Below are 23,738 nucleotides of genomic sequence, written 5' to 3'. Positions count from 1 at the left end.
ATGTTTTTTTTCATCTAAGAACAAATGTGAGCTAGGCATGGAGGGAGTTCCATTGTTCTCATGCTTCGCAGCACAAAATATGACATAAACTTACAAAGAAATGGCATCCAATTTCATCAGCTACAGTATATAATCTGCTTAATAAAGGAGTATGAGGAGTCCAATGTGACACAAAGGGTATGCATATGATTTCTCTTGGTAAGAGCAAGGCACCAGTTTCTACATTGTCCAAAAGTTTTGTCTAGACAGAACTGTACAGTATTGTCAGTATTTTCAGCTTTAACTAAAATATCATCTTAAAAAATAAAATCAGATGAGAAAATTACAATTTTTCTATCAATAACCAGTCAGAGCTGTGTTCTTGTCATTTACTGGTAATTATTGTGTCTGACTTCTTCTTGCAGCAGAAAACATTTGTCTGCATGAAGACAAAATATAATAAAATAAATAAAAATAAAATCTGGCTAATTAAGGATAAAAAAGGCACTTGTCATGTTGTTGTCGTGTTATATTTCATTATTGTGTATAGCCCAGTAGAGAATTGGTCCCCGTAAGATTATTTTTATTGCCAATATTTTTTTTTTTTATTAACTTCAGTCAGAATAATTTTGCTCAGACTTGGTTCTTATTGGCTATATCCGGCAATGCAGACTTCCGATTGGAGAAGGGAAATAAGTCCCACTTCCTCCAGGCAGACATTCGACAACTGCGAGTAACAGGAACGATGTACATCGACAAGTGTCGCCAGAATGAGAAAACTGTCAACTAGAAGAAGTGGCACTGATTAACTTTACTATGAATGCTAAGCATACCTCCAGACGACATTTTTGCGAAGTGACGGTGGTGATTCAAGGAGCTGTGCACCAGGAGTTGACCGCCTTTGGCAGCGTCTTGGTGAGTTTAGCTAAGCTAGGCTAGCGCGGGTAACCATAGCAGCCATGTTGTCTGTTGACGCCAGGCGCCACCACAGAAAGCTTCAGTTTTTCTCTTTGATATGTGAACTTTATTTTATATTTAATGCTTTGATATTGAGAGTTTTAAAGCTCTTGTGAAAGCAGGGCATTTCTGCATTGATAACCTGATATAGAATATGGGTCAAAGGTTAATTCTTTCACTAAAGAGAGAAACACCTGTCTGCAGAGTAACTAGTGACTACAACTGTATCAGACAAATGTGGTGCAGGGAAAAGAGCTATGTCCCTAACTCCTCCATGGATTCATTTACAAAAAATGCCCACAAACACAAATTTACAAAGTGATGTATAGTGAATGAAAAGTGTTTGTTTCTATTTATGTCTCTTCAATCATACATGTGTACAATTTCATATGCGTATTGACAATACAGGGACCCCAGGGATAACAGCACCTGCATGAAGAGCAGACACTGTAATCATCAATTATCTTTCCACTATGTGACCTTGTCCTCAGTTAAAGTGATAAATCTATCATGAAAATAAAAAGTGAAGGAGGTTGGATGGGGGTTGACCTAATACGTCCTTTCTCACCTACAGTCCTACAGATTGTTTTGGCCTTTTACTCAGTACATTTGCTGCTGGTTACCTGTTGGGGGCAAATCTGTCCCGAGTATAAAATTATGTTCCTGAAACCAAATTTTAAATCAACTTTTTTTTTTAATTTCAGTCAGCTTTTACCCATAAGTGCCACTTGTTTAACATTTAACCCATGTTTCATTCCTATTCACTGAATTGTACAAAATCCTTTTCCTGGGAGATTGTGACAGTTATCAGATGACACATTTTAGGGTCTATTAGCTGCGACTAAGACAAAAGTGAAATTAGATCAGTGAGATCTGATCTCTCTGTGGCCACATCTCTGGCTACTGTCATCTGATGAAAAGAGTAGGAACGTTGCCAGAGACTGATGAAGGGTGATCGGACCGCCGTTAACGGTTTGTCCCAGGCGGCTGTGATGAACATTTAATTGCTCAAGTTGACGGATTGGTTAAGATGTTGGAAGCACATGAATGCTGGCAGTGGATGAAAGCTGGCCCTGCCCCCACTTATTTTGGCTCGCTTTTGATATGCTCTGCATGCTTTGGAAGTCTGAAGGGTAAAAGGCAGCGGAGGTTGAAGGGTTAAGCCTCAAGGATGGAGAAGATGGCTTTTGTTTATGGGATGAATGGTTTGAGGACTCTAGACTTGGTAGAAAATCGGAGTTCGAAGTGAATGAGTTACTCTCACTGACTCAAGAAATATAACTTGGTGTATGTGAGTAAAGCGGTCAACATTTTGGGTCACATTTAGAAAAGTAGCTGCCAAGTATGTATTCAAAAGCCACAATTAATATGAATATTTGACAGTCATGTTTCTGCTGAAGTGTGCTCTACAGTCATTATGTTACATTTTTCTTTATCCAGTCCCTCCAATATTGTTCAGCACTACTTTATGTAAATTAGTGTTCAGTCAACCAGGAGCTGGCTGCTGCAAATTGTGGTTTGGTTGCTGAAGTGTTTTTACCCACTCTGAATTCCCCTTTTAATTTTTTCTTGTCACTGATATCCTCAGTGACTGAGGTTATGGCCACCAGTTGTAATTATTTTACCTTTGTTTCTAAGAAAAAATGTTTTTCCATCACTTTGGTGAGGCAAAAGAGTCTAAATACTGCAATACCCATGAGCCTCAGCAGTCATTGCTATTGAGGAAAGGCATGAATCAGAGCTGTAGCGAATTCAAAATGCTTTGTTACACCACATTTGACAAATTTATCCAAAATTTCCCTAGAATCTTAAAATTGAAGATATTATAATTTATCTACCCATGGTGTTCTTCAGTAATCAACCAGTGCTACACTTAACAGATTTTTCTTAACCAAAATGCACATTTGGAGTGGCAGTTAACCTCAGCCCTTACATATTTATACACACAGGCTTGTAGATGCAAATGTTTGTCTTTTGTATTGATGTTTAAACCAGAGTGTAAAGTCCCTCCAAGCCTGTGCAATGCTCCAACTGTCTGTCACGTGCCGTATCATTGTCCATGCAGAAAATAAGAGCGACTTTAACTTCAGGACCTGTGCGTGCTCAAAATAACTAATCGAAATAACTCCTCCAACTTCTCAACTCTGTGGGAGGCAGGAGAACTTAGTTTTAGTTTAATTAGAGTTCTTTATGGTCCAAGTGACTCGTTTGAGAATGGATGAAGGCTGAATATGGCAGGCTACTTTATTAATTTGCCAGACACAAATTTTATTCAGCTGCTGTTAAGCAATTTAGACCCAAGTTTCACTAATTAAGCTATTTGGTGCTTAACAGTACACAAAACTGGATGTTAAGAGTACTCACTGTGTACATATGTAAGCGATTAAAGCAGGAATTGAATAAACCTTTCCAAAACATCCCCTACTAACCTAAAGACTGAAGAGCAAAGTGTCTGTGTGAATCTGTTGATAGCATTTCCTCATCCCATCTTGCCAAGACCACAGCTGTGTTTTTTTTTGCTGCCCTTTATGTTTCCATTTTCATCATTTTACCACATTTTAAAACAGCCAGTGAAGAAGTGGCAGGATGCCTACAGCACTTACACCAAGCTAGCTAACATCTGATGTATGGACTCCAGTTCACTTTGTCAGCAAGTCATCCCTGTTATATTGTGGAAGAGGAAATAACTCATTAGATTAATTACTTTGGAGGACTAGTATGTCCAAGTCAATAAGACTGATTAACTTACATTTGATCAATACACATTTACAAGAAACATGCCAATCTGCTGACCCCAGTGCAATGTTTGAGAAACAGCCTGTAACCTTAGGATTACTTAGACATTCAGTATTCATACTTACCTTCAGTCCATAGTACCTTTTTCTGGTCCGTGCATAATGAATGTTAGAGGCCAGCAAAGGTACTGTATGTACCCGAGTAGGGGTCATGAATTATTGAAGAAAGGTGATTTTGCAAAGTCAACAGTATGAGGATGTAATACAAATAATCTGATGCAAGCACACCAAGGTATCATAAATGCTTGTTGCATAGGCTGAAAGGATCCTAACAAAGGTAATCATTCAAATTTAATGACATCCAAAGAAGATGTATTAAGGTTATTATATAATCTACAGTGGGTGCAACCAAGCAGTCTACTCTTAACATATGCCCTACTACATATTCTCTCAGGAGAAAGCTGAAATGGTTTCTGCCTGAGCAGAATTCAAACAGAAGAAATGAAGAAATGAGCACTGATGGATATCCCATATGAAGAATTAATGTACAGTTTTGGTGAATGCTTGACTCATACTCAACATCACTTATTCCCAGTGTATCAAAAAGTCATAGGGCAACTCATAAAAGTTTCACATAGTGACTGTTGTACAGTGGATCTTTTACTGTTTAATACAAGCAGTCCCCTGGCAGAGTTTATGGAAAGCTATCCATTAATCAGCCGAAAAAGAGACTTAAAGAGATGTCCCTTAATGGCTGTGTGCAGCCCTAATGTGCACTAAAGGTTTGGAATAAAGTTCTTAAATATGTACATTGCTATGGCAGAGAGTTGCAAAAGCATCACAAATCAATGAGAAATGAAAGAAATGTGATTGTTCTGCTAAAACAGTTCCTTGCACGGAAGAAAAATTCATACCTCTGCCCTCTGTTTCAGTCTGTTCGCAGTTCTCGAGAGGAGTGTACGCCATTTTCGGATTCTATGACAAGAAGTCTGTCAACACCATCACATCATTTTGCGGGACACTCCATGTCTCCTTCATCACGCCCAGCTTCCCTCTGGATGGGAATCAGCAGTTTATCATCCAGATGAGACCTGATATCAAGGGGCCCCTCCTCAGCCTTATCGAGTACTACAAGTGGGACAAGTTTGCCTACCTGTATGACAGCGATCGAGGTAAGACATGTACACTGTCATATTAGTTTTCAAAGCATGTTTCCAGTTTTGTTTCACCAAAAGTTATCCCCAATGTTGGCATCTTGAAGTGGCTTATTTTAAAAAGCTGAGGCTGGTGTCATGTGCTGATCTGTTGCCCTTTGAAGTTGGATTGGGGGAGCATGACAAACCCTCATTATTTTAACATGGCATCAACCACTGCCATTTGTTTAGAGAAAGGAATTATGTCTGTTCTGTTGTGACAGTTGGTTGAATTTATGCAAAGGCTGTGTCAAACCGTTTATTTCCCCCACAAACAGTGGTTATATGCAAAACACAATGTATGCATGTAGCACAGTACAGGTAAAGCGAGGTAAAGCGAGGTGAAGGGTAAACAGCTTGTCACATACAATCAACTATAGCACCTCCTGTGTTTGAGAGTCTGTTTTATGTAATATCAGGGGGAAGGGAGGTAGTCAGAGTCATTTTTGACACACAAGAGAGGTGATGTGCCCCGCAGCTGTGGACTTCACACTCACACTACAGAGGCGGAATTAGTTTGCATTTTGTGTTCATGATATGAGTCTACTGATCCAATGGAAAAGTTGCACTGGCTGCACAGCTAAAAACTCTGTACATCACAGTGAGAGAAATGTAAATTTCTGTCTGTGATTCTGCAGTTAGTTCTTGAAGATTTTACAACTGAACCAGATATTTATCTTTAAATGCTACAATTCTCCTAACCAACCCAAGTTATGACATTTGAATCTCTAAACTATACATGAACAATACTGATGTGGTGTCTACACAGAAGGCATATCAGCTGTATTTTTCAGTTGTCCGTCTCACATGTGTCTGACAGAGCACATATGCTCCTTTTTTTTTTTTAATCAATCCAGCACAAGGCATATGCCCGAAATGTGACCTGAAGTGTTAATATATCAGTTATACAACCTGAGGTGAGGCATAAGTGTTTTTATTGTCCTCCGTCTTCTTCCTTTCCTCTTACATAGAGTTGGTATAGAAAATGGGAAGATTTGTTGGTTTCCTTTTTTCAATCATTTATGTATTTAAAGAAGAATTTGTTTTTGTGTTTAGGAGGGCACAACAGTATGTGAACCAAACACCCCAAAGAGGCATTAAAGTCAATTTTGAGATTATAAGAATTACAATTTTAGATTTTTCTGTGAAAGATTTAGAGATTTGAGGTTGCCAGTTGTAACTGGCTTTGGGAGTATAACAAATAACGCATTTTGAGGCATTATTATGTGTGATTTGGGAATGGTATAACAAAATCAGAGAATGTATTTTAAAGTTAATATCCCATGTTTTTTTCAGTGTACTTTATTTTTTATTTCCAAAAGAATGAGACTTTAATAGAAAGTATTGTTTTAAATTTTTCCCCAAGTGATTTAAGCAGTACATTAATGAACAGGCTAATAAAATCCTGCCCCCCGAAAACACTTGACTTGCACCTGTAATGTACAAAACCTAAAATATTCAAAGCTCAGATTAAAACTTTTTACCTGCAGTTAAGCCATAATAGTATCCATGGAGACTGAAATGGTTTTTGCAGTATTTGTATTTTTGCTTCACATCAGACAGTGAGTTCACATTTGCACCAGGGGGCTTAGCTAGTCTTGCATTGTTGGCCTCTAGGTCAGTGGTGCTGAGTGGTGTTCACCAAAGATACGCACACATGCAAACACACACACCCAGGTGGTTAATGGATTCAAATTGGTGAATCTCTGGCCAAAACTCCACGTCAGTGTCAAGCACCACCAGCCTCCTGGTATCTATCAATCTGTCATACAAACCCTCCCCAAGATGATTTGGAGATTCTTCACAGGTGAAACACTGAAAATGAAAAGAGTGCATGCTGAAAGATGGCACTCATTTGTCACTTTGCTCGTTAAGTACACACAAATCATTAACACAGCAATAATGAAGTCCTCTCTCATGGAATTGTTGAAGTCTCTGTGATGAATCTGTGCACCTGTAATTGCAATCCTGGATAAGATCATGGAAGGAATTTATGCAAGGCAGTCAAAGATGAAAAATTATCCACCCTCAAACTGTAATACCCAGACTTACTTCATATTCAAATCTATTCTGTATCTACTCTTCGATCCCTTTCATCTGTGATTCTTTTCTGTTCAACACTGAGAGTGTCAAAGTCTGGAAATAAGATTAGATTTTTTGAGCAGATGTTTTTCTTCATTGTCTAAATGGTTCTACACATAAGACGTGGTTCATAAGCCTGAACATTTTAGCCTTTTTTTTTTCTTTTTTTTCAAAATGAGTGGGCAACATGGCGACTGTCTGAATATCACACAATGTGACTCTGTAAAATGGCGGACAGCCTAGTGCAGGAAACACACAATTGCTGTTTGCACATAAACTTGCTTTGCTTTGTCATGTAGCTCATGTCATAGTGTCATCTGCTAATTGTGATTCTCTGACTTGTACCCCTGAAGAATAATGCTGCCTCCCTCAGCACTGAGGGACCATCCAGGGTTGAAAAGAAGATCTCTTCTACACATAGAGTTCCTTTCTATTTTTCAACTGTTACTGCAATGAAAGAATAAAATTAAAACCTCAATATCATCCAGGTACAGTGGAACAACAGTATCACTTCCTTTTTTTCTGTCTTAATAAGGATGCTCGGCTTTCAGGTTACACTTCTTAAGCCCCTTTTGTACTTCTCATTATAGAACAAAAATCATTAATGATTTTTATTTTCCAGCATACTAACAACCAGGAGTTTTGGAATCACTTTCAAAAAGCACTGAGGAAGTTGAATGATACCTGATGAATGCCTAAAGATGGCTTACAACATTTAAATAATACACTGGCTTAAGGTAATAGGAAGTGAATCTGCTCAGAGAACTGGGATTGCTGCTGTCTATACAGTGGGGTTTAGGCTGAAGACAGTGTAGTGCCAATGGCTCAAAAGGGATTTAGTGCTTTTTTTTCCTTCAGTTACCTTTAACTCTCAGTCGTTTCATCACTTAAACTCTCCCGCTGCATCTTTTCCCCTCACACACACACACACACGCTCCCTCTCTTTTTCTCCTATGCTGTTCCCTCCATCACATGTCTTTCCACATGCTCTCCTTCATCTTCTCTTAGCATTCGTTGCTAAGTCTTTCCAGTCAGCTTTGCTCTAACTGACAGCAGAATCAAATACTGTTCCTCTCCAAAATCAGAGGGCAGGTTTCGACCAGCTGGTTTAGATTGTCCTCATACTGACCTGCTGTCCCTACTGTACATCTGCGATGGCACTAAAGAGCCTGTTGTGCATATTTCATCATTGCATGGCTGTCTAATTAGGTCAGTGTGATCCTCTCATTCCCATGGCAACCAAAGTGTGGAGAGAGAGCGATAGAGCGAGAGAGAGGGAGAGAGAGATTGTAAGTGACTGAGCAGGTTGTGATGCAAGGATGTGTGTGGGTGTCTCGGGGAGAGGAAGCGATAGAGTTGCCACTGGTTATGATGAATTTTATTGGCACGTTGAGACTAATGAATGAACCAACACCACCATTTTCAGCTGTTGTCAGTAAGTCAGTTCAGATAATGGATGTTTATATGTGGGTGGATAGTCAGTGCTGCTTCTTTGCATTCCTTTGACTCACTGTATGTTGTTATGGTCTCAGCGGCAGACCCATTCCCCTTTTCCCTAATCTCAAGTGTTTTGTTGCCGATTCTTAGCTAGGTTACAACCTGAAATCTGCTATAATCAGCACATGTTTCAGCACCTAATCTGCACCCATCCCACACATTCAAATGTAAAACAGCACATGTTCTCCTGAGGAGTTTGTGGAAAGCTAAAAGGAAATGAGTGAGTATTGGGCTTACATTCATCAAGTGGACAGAAAAAACACGAATGCTTATGTTGCCCTATCTGCTAAACCTGTAAATAAGCAATAGACTCAACCTAAAAGGTGATAATATATCAGTTTTGTTTTTTAGTTTGGTTCAGTTGCCCTCAAGTGGCAAAAAAACAAGATAAAGGTCAAAACCAAGTATAAGGCTGGACAGCTTATGGTCAATGTGCGAAATTGATGACATAGTTGAAAATTGTTGTGGAACTACGGTGAACAATTGATATTGTGGTCTGTTTGCCATTCAGCCTAGTGTCAGCTGGTTTCAGTCTTTATCTGTTTGCGTCGCTCATACTCTCTGTGCTCACATATACAGTAATTAAATACAACCGAATTTCCAATAAAGGTTTCCTTATATGCATGTTTTTTCTGTTTCTGTTGTCGGACAATGGAACAAGTATGAAATAGTTACTGAAATGTGGCCCATTAAGACTGCAGGCCCTACCTTACACCTGGCGCAAAGCACAACACAAGTGTCTTTGCTAGTTTCAGACTGACGCAGTTCTCATTTTTGTGAGCGGCGTCCACGTTCATAAATGGAAAATACACTTGCACTTATCTGTGCGCCTATGGGTGTGTTGGTTTTAAAATGAGGTGTGGTCAGGCACATTGCTATTTTGAGCCAGCGGAAAGTGATTTTGCGAGTGATCAGCACAAAAATTTGCTCTTAAATCAGTAGCGCGGTTTTTATTGTTACACACAAGCATAGTGAGCTGAAAATGTGCTTAGTTGTTGACATAAGTCAGGTGGAACATGACATAATATCAATACGCCAAGGTGCAAGTGCACCTGGCTTTTAAAGGGAATGGAAGATGGCACTGTGATTGGTTTAATGGAAGTTACACCCATAGCACTCCCATGAAAATTGAAAAAGTACAACTCTCTTGATCCATGCACCTGGCTCAGCAACTGTTTTTTCTGCAGTTAGAATAGACATGGACAAGCCCTAAATGCACTTGTGCCACACTCTTCAGACCAATGCGCTTTGGATCACAAAAATAGAGGCCTACATGTCCTACCAGCAGTCAAGCCATTTCCAAGCTGGTGCTCTACACTGCTAAAATCCAGATTTTTATAATCATAACATTGTCTGACAAAAAACCGACAAAGACATCAATTAAATTCAAAGACTACTTGGAAAATGATCACTCAGAGAGAAAGTCAGAAACAAGTATCTTTCTTATTTTGTCTCTCACACAGTGCACGCCTCCGTCTAGGTAGCAAACTGCTGCTCCGCCTCTCTGCCATCAACTGAACAGAGCCAACACAGAGAGAGGTGTGCCTCTCACTCGCTGGGCAGCACTGGCAACTCTCTTCTATGGAAAGCAGCTAAAGTTTGTCCAAAAAGTCGCTAGATTTGTCAGTAAGTGCTTTTTTGAAAAAAATAAAATAAGATTTGTGACACATGTGCTTAGTTGGCATCGCTGTGGGCTGTAAACACCACCCTAATAGAAACTGTTTCTACCAATTAATTTTGAAAGGGCAACTGCCAATGAGGACACTTAAACATTCGACTGGCCAACCAATGGTTTAACTTGATCACACAACTTCACACAGTCAGTAAGTCAGTCAGTCAGTCAGTAAGTCAGTCATCAACCCTGCTGTTGCGGACCAGCCCAAAAACACTTAACCATAACCAGACCTTAACCATATGGCATTAATCATTCTAAAAAAACATATGTAATCTAACTAATGTAATCTGTTCCTCTTTGGAGTCCAATGTCAACATTAGGTTGTATATAATCAATATAATAACATTTACTTATGAAAATAGGTTATTGCTGTGGTCATTACAAAACCCCAAATCAGGTTTTCTAATTTTTCTTGACCCTATATATTATATGCATTTAATTTGTGGGTTGTACAATATTTTGGCCCTTTTAGCTGTTGAAATTCCTTTCATGAGAACATAAGCACATTTTCCTTTATTCTTAAGGAAATTGCCATTTGCAAATTCAAGTTCATTCTGTAATGGGAGCAATGCTGGCAGTCATCAAATTCTGCTCTCTTATCACTCAAACAGAGCCTAAAACAACTTACCGGTTGATTTAAGCGGTGCTTCAATTTGTGTTATGCAGAAAGTGGACAGGTAAACCCCGGGGGAAGGATGTTGGACCTTAACCATGGTGGATGAGTTAGGAAACAATAGCTTGAAGCAAAGAGATTATACGTAATGTGAAGCTGCATTTGTAGGTATTGAACTGCTTTCCTCTATGCATTATTTATAAGCATTTTCTGGCCTCATTTGAATAATTTTGCATTTAATTATGCAAATGCTGATACGTTCACATACATCAACTCATTGAGATGTTTTTGATCAATGAACATGAAGTTAAGCTTTTACAGTCAAGGCTGCATGTGTGATCACTGAAAGAGAATGAATAATCCCTCTCTCTCACAAAACTTTTACTCCCACATTACAGCTGTGAATATTTCTTCGCTATGTCAAATGGGTGAATAACAAAATGTTACTTTGCACACCAATTCATGTCTCGTTATTCTCTCCAGACCTTGTAAATCCAGGGTAATTTAGGGATAAATGTTGGGTCACACAACATCTTCGCTCTCCAGTGTAGTTGTAGGTCTGTGCCTGTTTGAATGGCTGGCACAAAGTTGGCTGTAAGCCAAGACATAATATATTTTTCACTCTAAGCAGAAGTGATAATAAACCATTCTTATCCAAGGGGAATATGCATCATATGCATCGTAAAGCAATCTGTGAACTGCAGATCAAATCAGTGAGCCAAATCTCTGCATCAGTTCTGGATTTAGAGCAGAAACAAAGGTTTTTATTATATGGTTATCTCAAGGTTCACTGTAGAGATACACAGATAATGTCTTGATTGATGTGCAGCATGTTGGAGAAAGAATGCCATTGTCATTAGATTGTTGTAAGCAAAGGCTGTAATGCATCACTGAGTAATACCTGTGTCGTTGTGTTTTGGCTGCTCCTGTGAGAGCTCGCCACAGCCGATCACCATCCGCATATTTAATTTGGCATAAGTTTTACGCTGGATGCCCTTCCTGACATAACCCTGGGATCCAACCGCCACCACAGGAATCCGCAGCCAACCTGCTCCACCACCTTAGCCATGACCCCCCTGAGTAACACCTATGTGACTTAAATAATTTCCTTTGGCGAGTAATTAAGTAATTATGTTTTCATTGAGTAAATTGATAAAAGTAATTGATTAAATTGTTCAAATAACCTTACATTAAAGGCGTCTGACTGAACCACAGCCAAGTGTTCTAATCTTCATCTATTTTTTTAAAGTTTGCTTGTGGGTATTTTCACTCTAGGTTAGGTCGGTTTCACCAGTGAGATTTACTGGTCAAACTGCTGACTTGAACTACGTTTTAGATGTTATTAAATTTTAATGAACACTTTGTGATGATATAAGTGAGCTGGTTATCAAAAAATACCAAACAACACGAAGGCTGTGACCCCATTGAAGTGAAGAGGAGGGGGATTTGCCTCTGTGGACTTCATTTTGTTTTGTCTAACAGTGGATGTCATGGTCAGTTGACATATATACATAACATATATGATTTTCAATACACAGCTTTCTTTTTATGGAAACTGTGTTGGCATCATCTTTGTCAACCTTGGCTTACATGTCACTGTCGTACTGCAAGTAAAATAACAGACCAGCCATCCAGCATTAATGTAAAACGGGTGAGACTTTTCTAAAAATAATGCAAATAGGATTCAAAATATGTGAAAATAGTAAAATCACCCAGTATAATTAATCATATTACACTGACATGCGTGACACAACGACAGCCCCACCTCATATACAGTTCATACACTAATCATTTAAAATTATAATTCAACCTTGCACAATCAACATTCACCTTAACATCTGGCTTTTATCCTTGCATTATCTTCACTGTAGATCACTCTGAATTCCAATTATCTCATTTAATAAGCATTGATGAAACAGTCAAATTTAACCAAGACCATAATGACCTTACTGTAATTATGATGTATAGTTCACTCAGATAAAACTGCAAGCCTCCATTTTCCTCCCTACCATCATAAAACTACTGCAGTGTCACATGAAATTGATTACATCTGTAATTCATTTCACTGTAGCAAGGCGGAATGAAACACTCGACCCTTTTATCAAACTGCTCCCGAACTGCCCTCTGCAGACCAGGGATCAATATCAGCAGAGATTCAGTTGTGAAACTAGATAGAGAGGGTGATAGGAATATAAGTTCAAATGGAGACTGCAGTTTCTGCCTGTAGCAGACTGCAGTTCAGGCTGATGGACAGCTGCTATGTATAATTAAATTACTCAGATGTGACAGCTCTGTCTGTTCAACACTTTATCATCTTCTTTTACTGGTTTTGGGAGGATAAAGTCTAAACCAGCGATTCCTTTGGTTGATGTAAAGATTGGTTTATTTACACTCATCTACTTCCACAAAGAGCAGGGTTCAGTCGGTTTATGTGTGGCTGAGTTTGTCTAAATGTTTAGTAGTCATCACTGCTGGGAAACCAGTGAGGGATGGCGGAGCAAGGAATGGGATGAGCACTGTGCCATCTACAAAAACAGTCTTTAGTCAAGGTCCACTTACAGTAATTGCTTGTTTGGGACCTTTTGAGCGTATCACACAATCCCCCCTCAGGAAATAAAGTTTGGTTAATTGTCATAAATTTTTCTATTTCTTTTCTTCTAAGCACTTTTAGGACTTTTAGTCTGTGTTGGCCTTGAAACTGAGCTTTGAGGTTCCCTGACAAACAAGAAAACTTTATCTGCTGATGAAGGCCATATGATACAATTTAAATCTCCACAAGCGAGTTAGTGGACCTTCAGTAGTGACTGTTTTGTCACTAAATTGTTCAGAAAACTTGGAGGAAAAATACAATGTTGAGCTCAAAAATCCACACCAAGCAGCAATATGAATAATCTATTGTTGATGCAGACAAGTGTATCGTTAGACCCACTTCACTCCCACATGTTGGTCAGGTTCATGCCAGAACACCTGTGACTCATCTCGATAAGCTCTTTACATAAGGCACCGAGTTTCTGTAAAACCTCCACAGAGTTTGAATAAGCAGCCAGTGAATGCAGCCAATCTGCAATAAAAGAACCGTGTTCATCCATGTCTGTTTTATTCTCCTGTTTGTTGCTGCCTCTCCCATTATTGTTTTTGCTCTCTTGCTGTCACTACCCTTACCCAAGATGGTTAGATTTAGAGCAGGTTACAGTTCTCCAAGACTTCTGTGACAAAGAATACCATGGATAAATCAGTCAGCCAGAAAGTATGAATAAAATTTAAATTTTTGTCCATCCTCAGGCCTGACAACGCTGCAGGTTGTTCTGGACACAGCAGCAGAAAAGAAGTGGCAGGTGACAGCCATCAACGTGGGGAACCTGAAAGATGAGAGGAAGGATGAGGCCTACCGCTCGCTGTTCCAAGACCTGGAGAACAAGAAGGAGAGGAGAGTGATCCTGGACTGTGAACAGGACAAAGTAAAAGACATCATGGAGCAGGTACATTGGCGAGTTTTTTTTGATACAGTAGAACATAGACATTATAGGTATCATTTTAATGTTTCAAGGAGTAGCAGATGCTGTTGCCATGTTTTAAGGTGTTTGAACAATTGCAGACAGAGATTGCTATGGTTTGGTCAAGTCCAGTCTGTCTCAGTTTCTGGATTTGGTGTTAAAATTTTATTTCAGATTGTGGTGATCAGTGGGTGATGCAGGCCTCTGGTTTGACAGCAGCTCTTTCTTTCTCATGATCCTCTCTTTGCCAACAAAGACAAGTGAATAGAAACAATAGAGGGGACACTTGTTCACATACTGCTCATTACTTCCATCTTCTTAGAGGCTCACTTTAAGTAAATCACAGCATGAACCAAAACAACTACAGTCCATATAACTGAATTGAAAATAAAGAGAAAATAAGGAAGGCCTGACTTTAAACAATTCAAACAATTCTTTGTATTTGGCCGTAATATTTACTTTGAAAACAGCCAAGAAGAAGGGGAAATAAATAGTATCTCATTATGTAAGAATAGCATTTGGAGGTATAACTAACATCAGGAAATTATCTGCAGTAATTTAAAAATCAGTAAGGGAATGCAGGAAATGCTTACATTCCTATTGTCCTTTAATTATTCCTGTAGGACAAAAGTGATATTCAGCTGAAATATGTATATTTGATACAGCACACAAAAAAAATCACATGGACCCAGCAGTCCAGCAGCTGTAGAAAGGCACTATAACAATTACACTAATTGTTCGTTTGGGCTGTAAACAAAACTGCAATTAAAGGCAGAACAGATGCACATAAACAGGTTATTTTTACTCCCCCTTTTACCCATGAGAGAGGCATTATCGATTAGCATTTAAAGCATGCCGACGTCTGTTTAACTGAATGCTGAATGAAATCAATGTCTGCAGCCTCGGTGCCTGTTTATCAGGGAAAAACAGAATATGTTCAGGAGGAAGTTTTTTTGCCTCATGTCAGAGACATTTACATAGGAGATAGAAGACATTATTATTCAAATCTGTTTCAAGTAGCAGCCCTGACAAACGGAGGTGCCACTCAAGCAGTGGGATTAGTTTCAGGTGTGTCATTTATGTGTGGCATTGAAATGGTATATAGCTGAGATTTCTGTTATTTTCTTCTTTTTTTCTGTTGCTCTACTGATAAGGGAAGTGGTTTTGGAATTGGATATCTACAGCATGTCTAGCAGTATTTGAGACTGTGACTATTATTTGGTGATAATGGCCAGGACTGTCACACATGTTAGGCATGAAAGTGATAAATTATAATGTTTGAGTATAATGTTAGATTTGTGTAGTTGGCATATGGGTATTATTATGTTTATGATTGTTTTATCTCTAACTGTCACACTCTTGGTCCATTAAAACGTTACAGTGAAAGTCAATATAGAAGTCAGATATATTTAATAAGTATATTGTTTACTTTATTTATTTATTTTCTACAGTGGGTGGTTTCTTACACTCCCTAAAATTTGTGTATTTCATAACTGTACAGGTCATCACAATTGGCAGACATGTTAAAGGCTACCACTACATTATAGCCAATCTGGTAAGTTTAAACCACTTCGACACTTATTAAAGATTGTGTTATCACTTTCTAAATTTCCATTTGCTGTTATGCAGTGATCATAGAGACAATAATTGGGTTTTTGTTTTCATTTTTTCAGGGTTTCGTTGATGGAGATCTATCCAAAATCCAGTATGGTGGTGCCAATGTGTCGGGCTTTCAGATTGTTGACTTTGATGATCCTTTGGTGTCCAAGTTTGACCAGAGATGGGAAGCCCTGGAGGAAAAGGAGTATCCTGGTGCCGACAGTAAAATAAGGGTGAGTTTAAGCATGCACACATTCCTAAGTGCATGTGCAGATGCTCATTCAGACTTTTTTTTATTTCTTTATTCATTTTTATTTGTGGGGTGGGATTGTTGCTTGAAAATGTCTTTGTAAGCAATCAAATGTGTCTGAGTTGCATTAATGTGTTTGTAACTTCAGAGTAAACTGCATTGTCTCATTCTGCACCCCCCAACTGTACACTCACATGAACACACTGTGTGCATTATTAAACACATCTCTCAGTTAAGATTCTTATGCACTGCTACACAAGCCCACATACATTTTCCCTTGAGCAAAGTGCTCGTTGTTTTCATAAGTTATATTATTTCATATGCTTGCAATGTAAATGAAATCAGGGTTTGTATTAAAAAGATTATTTATTATATTTTCTGCTTATACAAGCCCTTTGATGTAAATAATATGATATCTCAGAAATGAACTTGCCCCCCACTCTTCATCAGAGACACTGAATACTACTCACATTTAAAATATCAGATATGGCAAAAAATACTCTCCCACCTTCTGTCTGATAAATTGTCTAAGTTCAAGATCCTTTTATTGCCACACAGCCAGGCTGTTGCAAGTGGTTTGAGTCTGGGTGAAAAATAACTCTGACATTTACAACACAGAACAAACTTTAGTGCAGCGCAGAACATAAACACAGCAGATAAAGAAAATTAAGAGCTCCAGCACCAGACATATAATATACTCTCTAATTAAGACAAGATGACTAAATACCAGGCAGGATAATGAGCAGGAGTTTGTAGTGTTTGTGTGTGGTTTATAACTTCAGAGCCGTACACTTTATTTTCAAAGAGGCTCATGTTGGTCATCTTCATCTGTTCAATGGCTGAATTTAGGGTTAAGCCTCTTTTGTCAACTAATTATTCAAGTTGATTGAGGTGAGGTTGCACTCCAGATTTGTCATTTGACTTGAGGCGAAGACTTGATTGTTCCAGCGTAGATTGCCTCACACCATCACACAATGGTATTTAGGTGCATGGCTTCTGTTGAGACAAATCACACAGTCATCTGCAGTGGAGCAAAGCATCTCATTCCTGCTAATTGAGACCCCACAGATTGGCCCTTTTTTGCCCAGATGGAATTTAGTTGCTTGGAAATGTTACCCATTTTTACCCATCACAAGTGAGAGGAAATTTTTGCAAAGAGATAATGATTTTGTGTTCTGGGGTGTCTCACCAGTGTTAGATGTTTTGCCTCTCGAAGCCCTCTAGTGTCCCTTGATATAAAGCAGTCTTTGACCAGCCATACTGTGCTGTCTTCAATTTACCGAAAACCTTTTGTGATTTCTTGACAATTAAAGTTCAAACATTTTACGTCTGTTGCTGACTTCAGAAAAAAAACGACATATTAAGTTGAAAAGAAAAAGCTGGAAAATGTTATTTTTTGTCACTGTCAACATGAAAGACAAAACCCAAGAGTGTATTAGTCTGTAATACTTCCCTACTCTGTCTGTGGCTGTCTGCCCCATATCCCATTAATTCCTGATGAAGATGTAAATCTTTGAAAAATGGGCCACAAATATATGGTTTAATTTTCTAAAAAGCCTATATAATTTACTCAAACAGCTGGGTACTGTCGTTTTAAGCAAATGTTGCTCAATAAGGAGTAAATTGTGCTGCAGGACAGTGCATGTGAATCCAACTTCAAGTAAGGTCCAGTGTCTATGTCTGTGATGAAGCAACATCTAACCCAGTGCAACACTTTGCCTCACTGATGTGTTTTTAACAGTTTTTGGACAACAATGAAAGTTTTGGCTGCACAAGCAATACTTGTCAGTAAGATTGTTGTTCTGGTCTTATCATGGTATTTGTTTAGAATTAGAAATATATAGAATATCACCAGATTTGTCCTATAAAATTTGGACCAGGTTTACAGTACGTGGGTGAGGGTTAATGTTATTATCAGGGGGTTAAGGTTGAGAGGCTTAGAGGAAAAACATTCCTCCCTCTATGGAAACCCAATTTCCTTAATCTTTTTCTATTGTCCTGTTGTAGTACACATCTGCGTTGACTTACGACGCCGTGCAGGTGATGACGGAGGCTTTCCGATACCTGCATAAACAACGTATCGACTTCACCAGGAGGGCCAACAATGGCGACTGCCTGGCCAACCCTGCTGTGCCCTGGGCTCAGGGAGTGGAGATCGAGCGAGCACTGAAACAGGTAACACACAGAACATACTCAGATCCTTTTGTTGGCAAAGACTTGTTACCAGGGTAACAGAAAATCTCCCTTAAGAAATACACAAACACCCACAAAGGCAGAGTGTACTTCACAGGCTGATTAAAGACTGATGCTTCCCCCATGCACGTGAGTGCAAACGGTTATACTGACAGCTGCTCTTCAGAAGAGAGGCCTACCCACAGACTGTCCTCTGAGCTCTGATGCAAGAAAAGATTAGCTTCACTCCTTTTGAGAAATGAAACTTGACAGCAAAAGTGAAGCCAAAGTGAATTCTTTTTTTCTTTCTTTTGAGGTTTTTCAGGTTGTTGCCAAAGATTTTGAAGTGACATGAAGCCTTTAAAGCCAAGAGCAACTGATAACCGATATCAATAGAATCTCTTACCTCTGGTATTTTTATTCAGAAAATATTAACTTTATCAGAAATTACCTTAAGTATCTGGGGATATTAACCCAAAGAAAAAAGTACCTGTTAAATATAAGAAACATACTTTGCAAAGAAAACTGCCTATGGTATTGCACGAACAGTTCATGGTATTCTTGGTTTTCCGTAAGAGCAGTAAACCAACTGACAGGATGCTCAAAGGTTTGTACTTTCCTTTGTATCACTGCCACTCTGACTCGTCTATCTGAACTTGGGGAAAGTTCCTGAGCTCTTCCTATTGACCACAAGGCACTGTAGAGATCTATGTCCACAACCAACCAGCTGTATCCAGCTGTGAGATTTTTGTGATGATCAAAGTGTCAGTAGGTAATGTCTGAGAGAGCTCTTTCAGGAATAATGAGCACTTGGCTTTGATGCCCTGGAAGTCTGGATGAGCATATACAAGATGAGGAAAAGCTGCCTTAAACCACACGAGGTCAAGCCAGGGAGTTACTGGGTCAGGATTAGACATGTCAGATGATAAACCTATCCAAGGGGCTTGAATTTGGCATTTCCTCCAAAATCAATTATATCGCTCTCAAAACCACTTCACTGACATCTGGTTACCTATAAGCCCACAGTGCGGTCCTAATAGCCCTTACCTTTCCAAGCTTCCCTCAGAGGGAGGAATATGTGGGCGGTTCCACAGACTTTATTTTGTTAGCGGTTCCTGGAGGGCCGAGTAAACTTATCAAAGGCCTCCTGTTATTGCACTCCTTTCCTATGAAGTTAGTGCCATGGTTCAAAATTATTTCAAAGGGGGTCCCATGCTGAGCTACGAAGCAGCAGAAAGTGTTGAGGAAGCTATTTGCCTCCAGATTGGACAGGAGATCACAGCACTGACACAGAGTGTGGTAAGATGTGCGAGAAGCATTTCCCATCTCTTCTCTTGTTGGCAGAAAACTTCAATGATTTTATCCATGCTTTTCTACAGGCAGGAAATTCAATCTAATCAAACAATTTGGCTCTATATCTGACAATGTAAGTCCAATCAAGGTGGGCCACAGACTAAAAAAAATATATTTATCCCATAATGCTAGATCTTAAAGGCCAGATCCTGAAATCCCTGATTGAGAATTATGACGATAGAGTACATCATTATAATGATGAGACTGTTTGCAGCCTCAGAGGGAACTATTGGATCTCGGGTGGGAGAGGAGCAGTGACAACACACCAACATTCATGTCTCGTCGGCAAAAATCAAAAACCAAGACCATTGATTCTCTCAATGGCAGGCTTACATATGTCCGGCTCACACCTTATGTCACCAGGCCACACAATATAACAACAAATGAAACTGGCATTTATCTAAGTGTTTGGTCATGTTTATAAAATCAAAGGAAGGCTATATGACATCCCCTAGTTTCACATTATTCCACTGGTCAATAGTTACTCGCAGTAAAGTACCAAAAACCATTATTACCAGGAAACGTTTGGGAATAAGAATACTGCTTGCCAGAATATGAACAATGAAAGTTTCAAAATATCGTACATGTTTTATGAGAAATAAATCCATTCGCCACTTTTGTTAGGCCTTAAGGATACACCCACTGTGTTTTGATTAGAAACACTGCATTTAATCTTAACCGTGTTTACATGAGGTCCACGGGATACCTGTAAGCCTCCTTCTGGCTCTTCCTGCCTCGGCCCTTCTGTTAATTAGATTGGCTGCCAATAAGAGAAGAGATGAAGAATTGTTCAAGTGTCTTTAACATAACACAATGTCTTTCTACTGCTCTGTAGGAAGCAAAGTAAGGAAAGCAGGATGTGGAGTCAACTTTGGAAAGCAGGATGAGGGCCATCAATACCGCACCATGGATGATCGTAGACAAACAAACTGTCAGTGAGGAGGTTTTTGAGGACAAAAGAGATCCTGAACACCAGCCTCGTCAGTAATACCACCTGTATAATAGGCAGTGGCATTACAGCCAAGAACTCTTTGATCAATTCTGGATAAGACTTATCAGACATTAACTACCAACACTACAATCATGAAAAATGGCAACTGAGAACCCCAAATTTTGCCCTGAATCGATTGTTATGGTTATAGTTATGGATATCCATATTCATGGTGCCCAGGGGCCAATATAAAGGGTTCAGAGACTTCTCCCAGGATCAGAGAAACAAATCTAAGATCATGGGTTTGCTGGAAAATAATATGTCGTAGTGATTACCTCACTGCATAACAGTTGGAGGTTCATTAAACCTCCAGGTTAAAATACTATCACAGATTTTTCATCAATCACCCCGTCCTATTATTCCTCTGTATGAATCCACTGGCTATCAGGGTCGCCATTGTAGCTGGATGTATTCACTATAGAAGGAACTAGAATTAGTGACAGTTCAGGATTATGGAACATGCTTCTTCAAATTTTGCAAATTGCTTTTTTCTAAAAGGCAATTTGCAAAATTCACGTCCAGCTCCATGTTTCAATCGAACATAGTACAATGAATTATGCAGGACACAAAACACTGTGTAAGCCAGGTTGAAGATGCCATATTCTAACAGTTTCATTTTGTGCCTCTAAGGTGCGCGTGGAAGGCCTGACAGGAAACATCCAGTTTGATCAACATGGCAAGAGAGTCAACTACTCAGTGAATGTAATGGAATTAAAGAGTAATGGTCCAGTAAAGGTAAGCTTATGAATACCCCCTTCAATAGCAACAAAGTTAAATACACATATAATATTTTTTTTATCTTTTTGATTGGTAGCGCTCGAGATCAACAGTGTGCACATTGTCTTCATGAATTTGTTTTTTTTCCCTAACAGATTGGATACTGGAATGAGGTGGACAAAATGGCTGTAACCAAATCTGATGTCTTCTCAAATGAATCGACAGGAATGGAAAACAAAACAGTTATTGTCACCACCATCTTGGTAAATATTGTAATGTCATGTATGGCCGCATGATTAACCACTTCCGTTTGGATTTTGTCTCCTGATCGGCAACCAGAATAATACCAGGCTACTAATTTCTTCTTGAGGGGATGCTTTGTTCAAGACCAGAGCCCTCTTGTATTCATAATGACCTGTCAGCCCAGTGTGAAACCCTTGTCTTTGAAGCTGCTTTTTGCATTGTAATTCAACCCTCCTGTACTGAACAGTGTTTTCTGTTTTTTTTTGTATCCGTCCTTCAGGAAGCTCCGTATGTAATGCTGAAAAAGAACGCTGACCTTTTTGTCGACAATGAACGCTACGAGGGTTACTGTGTAGATCTGGCTGCGGAGATAGCAAAGCACTGCGGCTTCAAATATCAACTGAAAATAGTGGGGGATGGGAAATATGGAGCCAGAGATGCAGAAACCAAAATCTGGAACGGGATGGTTGGAGAGTTAGTGTATGGGGTGAGTTTTTAGTTTGATTTCAGAATGATTTAAGGCTTTAAGAGACCATAGGTTAATGCCATGCTTTTTAATTGTTTATACATGAAATTAAATTAGTAATTTTTCTCACTTACTGGCTTAATTCTAAAAACTTTTGTCCTGTTTTATTTGTGTTTGTGTTTTGGTTTTATAGAAAGCAGATATTGCCGTGGCTCCTCTGACCATCACTTTGGTAAGAGAGGAGGTGATCGACTTCTCCAAGCCCTTCATGTCTCTGGGAATCTCCATCATGATCAAGAAGCCTCAAAAATCCAAACCAGGAGTGTTCTCTTTCCTGGATCCACTCGCCTATGAGATCTGGATGTGTATCGTCTTTGCCTACATCGGCGTCAGTGTGGTGCTGTTCCTCGTCAGCCGCTTCAGCCCATACGAGTGGCACACTGAGGAATACGAGGACGGGCAAATCCAGACCAATGAGTCAACCAACGAGTTTGGCATATTCAACAGCCTGTGGTTCTCTCTTGGAGCCTTCATGCGACAAGGCTGTGACATCTCACCAAGGTAGGTCAGAAAAATCAACAACTGCCAAGATGCTCATGATCTAATGAGCCAAGAATAACTGGTGACTTCATGTGTGTATACTTAATATGTAAATGTGCTTCATTACATTTCACAGTAGCTGCTTCAAGAGATTTCCATCTTGAGTCAACAATGTAGTTTTAGCCAAGCTAGGAGAGTGGTTCTAGTGATGGCAGTTTTGGACAGTCTCTACGTCCAACACTTGTGGTCTAGACTCAAGTATCTCAGTGTCTATTTAATGAACTAGGATCAATGGACAAGCAGGATGATCCCTGACATTTCTACCAACAAGTACAAATTTCTATTGTCCAGCACCTAAAGCTTATTTCTAAAACAAATGACTGACAGGCACAGCTGTGTGGTTTCAAATTAATATTAACATACTGACGTAAGCATTGTAACCACATGCTAACATTAGCACATAACACTAACTCACTAAGTTTGAGCATGTTACCATACTAACATGATAATGTAACTGCATTTTAATATCCACTTGTTTTCATGTTACGTTTTAAATGCTGACATGTAGAATGTATGTTTACAACCTAACATTCGCACCTTGGCACAGTAACATTAGCTACTGATAAAGACCACCTGAGGTTGACAAAGTGCAACTTAGACTGATGAAACTTGAACCAGGTGTGACAGTGTAGCTGACTGTACATTAAATAAACCGTTCAGACTTAACTAACAATACTATGTTTTTTCTGACAACATTTTTGGTCATTACTGGCATTACTTTAAATAATTGTTAATCCATTATTCGGCCATCCAACACTTTTTTCCTGGTGGGTTATGGGTGTTACAACCTTAGAGGAACACTAGCAGGGACATAGACTTCGAGTCTTATTAGTATTTTAGGCAAATTAGTAGATTTTGCCCTATATGCAAGGAATTCATCATTGGCTGAAAAGTTTTGACATATCACTTAATCTGTAATTGTTCATGGCAGCATATTCTCCATATACATGCTGTAGGTCCTTTTTTACATCATATTTATAAAGGCAGTGAAATAAATGGTTCTATTTCTTGAATTAAACTTGTTTGTATATAGATTGAATAATTTATGAGAGCAAACGCTTTAGTGTCATGTACTCCACAGACATGAATTACAGTAACATATAATATTAACATAAAATATTA

The 23,738-nt window shown here is 39.1% G+C and overlaps 1 protein-coding gene across 9 annotated transcripts in view; it reads left to right on the top strand.

Annotated features, from left to right (window-relative positions):
- Positions 1–23,738, top strand: part of gria2b (glutamate receptor, ionotropic, AMPA 2b) — a 49,738-nt gene that overhangs the window by 18,696 nt on the left and 7,304 nt on the right. For 8 of the 9 annotated variants that reach the window (XR_008828425.1, XR_008828424.1, XM_056382797.1 and 5 more), the window contains 9 exons: positions 4,604–4,843; positions 14,014–14,210; positions 15,727–15,780; positions 15,899–16,057; positions 18,082–18,249; positions 21,221–21,325; positions 21,463–21,570; positions 21,831–22,037; positions 22,210–22,577. Coding sequence is in view for 7 of the 9 variants with exons in the window: in XM_056382797.1 (XP_056238772.1) it covers positions 4,604–4,843; positions 14,014–14,210; positions 15,727–15,780; positions 15,899–16,057; positions 18,082–18,249; positions 21,221–21,325; positions 21,463–21,570; positions 21,831–22,037; positions 22,210–22,577 (1,606 nt within the window). In the remaining 2 variants the exon portion in view is untranslated. Of the gene's footprint in view, positions 1–4,603; positions 4,844–8,266; positions 8,382–14,013; positions 14,211–15,726; positions 15,781–15,898; positions 16,058–18,081; positions 18,250–21,220; positions 21,326–21,462; positions 21,571–21,830; positions 22,038–22,209; positions 22,578–23,738 lie in introns of those variants that run through there. The other variant, XM_056382802.1, reaches the window with a different exon arrangement.

This window comes from Seriola aureovittata, chromosome 8 (assembly GCF_021018895.1).
Source record: "Seriola aureovittata isolate HTS-2021-v1 ecotype China chromosome 8, ASM2101889v1, whole genome shotgun sequence".
Lineage (NCBI taxonomy): Eukaryota > Metazoa > Chordata > Actinopteri > Carangiformes > Carangidae > Seriola > Seriola aureovittata.
Note: the sequence above shows the minus strand (reverse complement) of the source record. Positions and strands in the feature narration are given on the sequence as shown.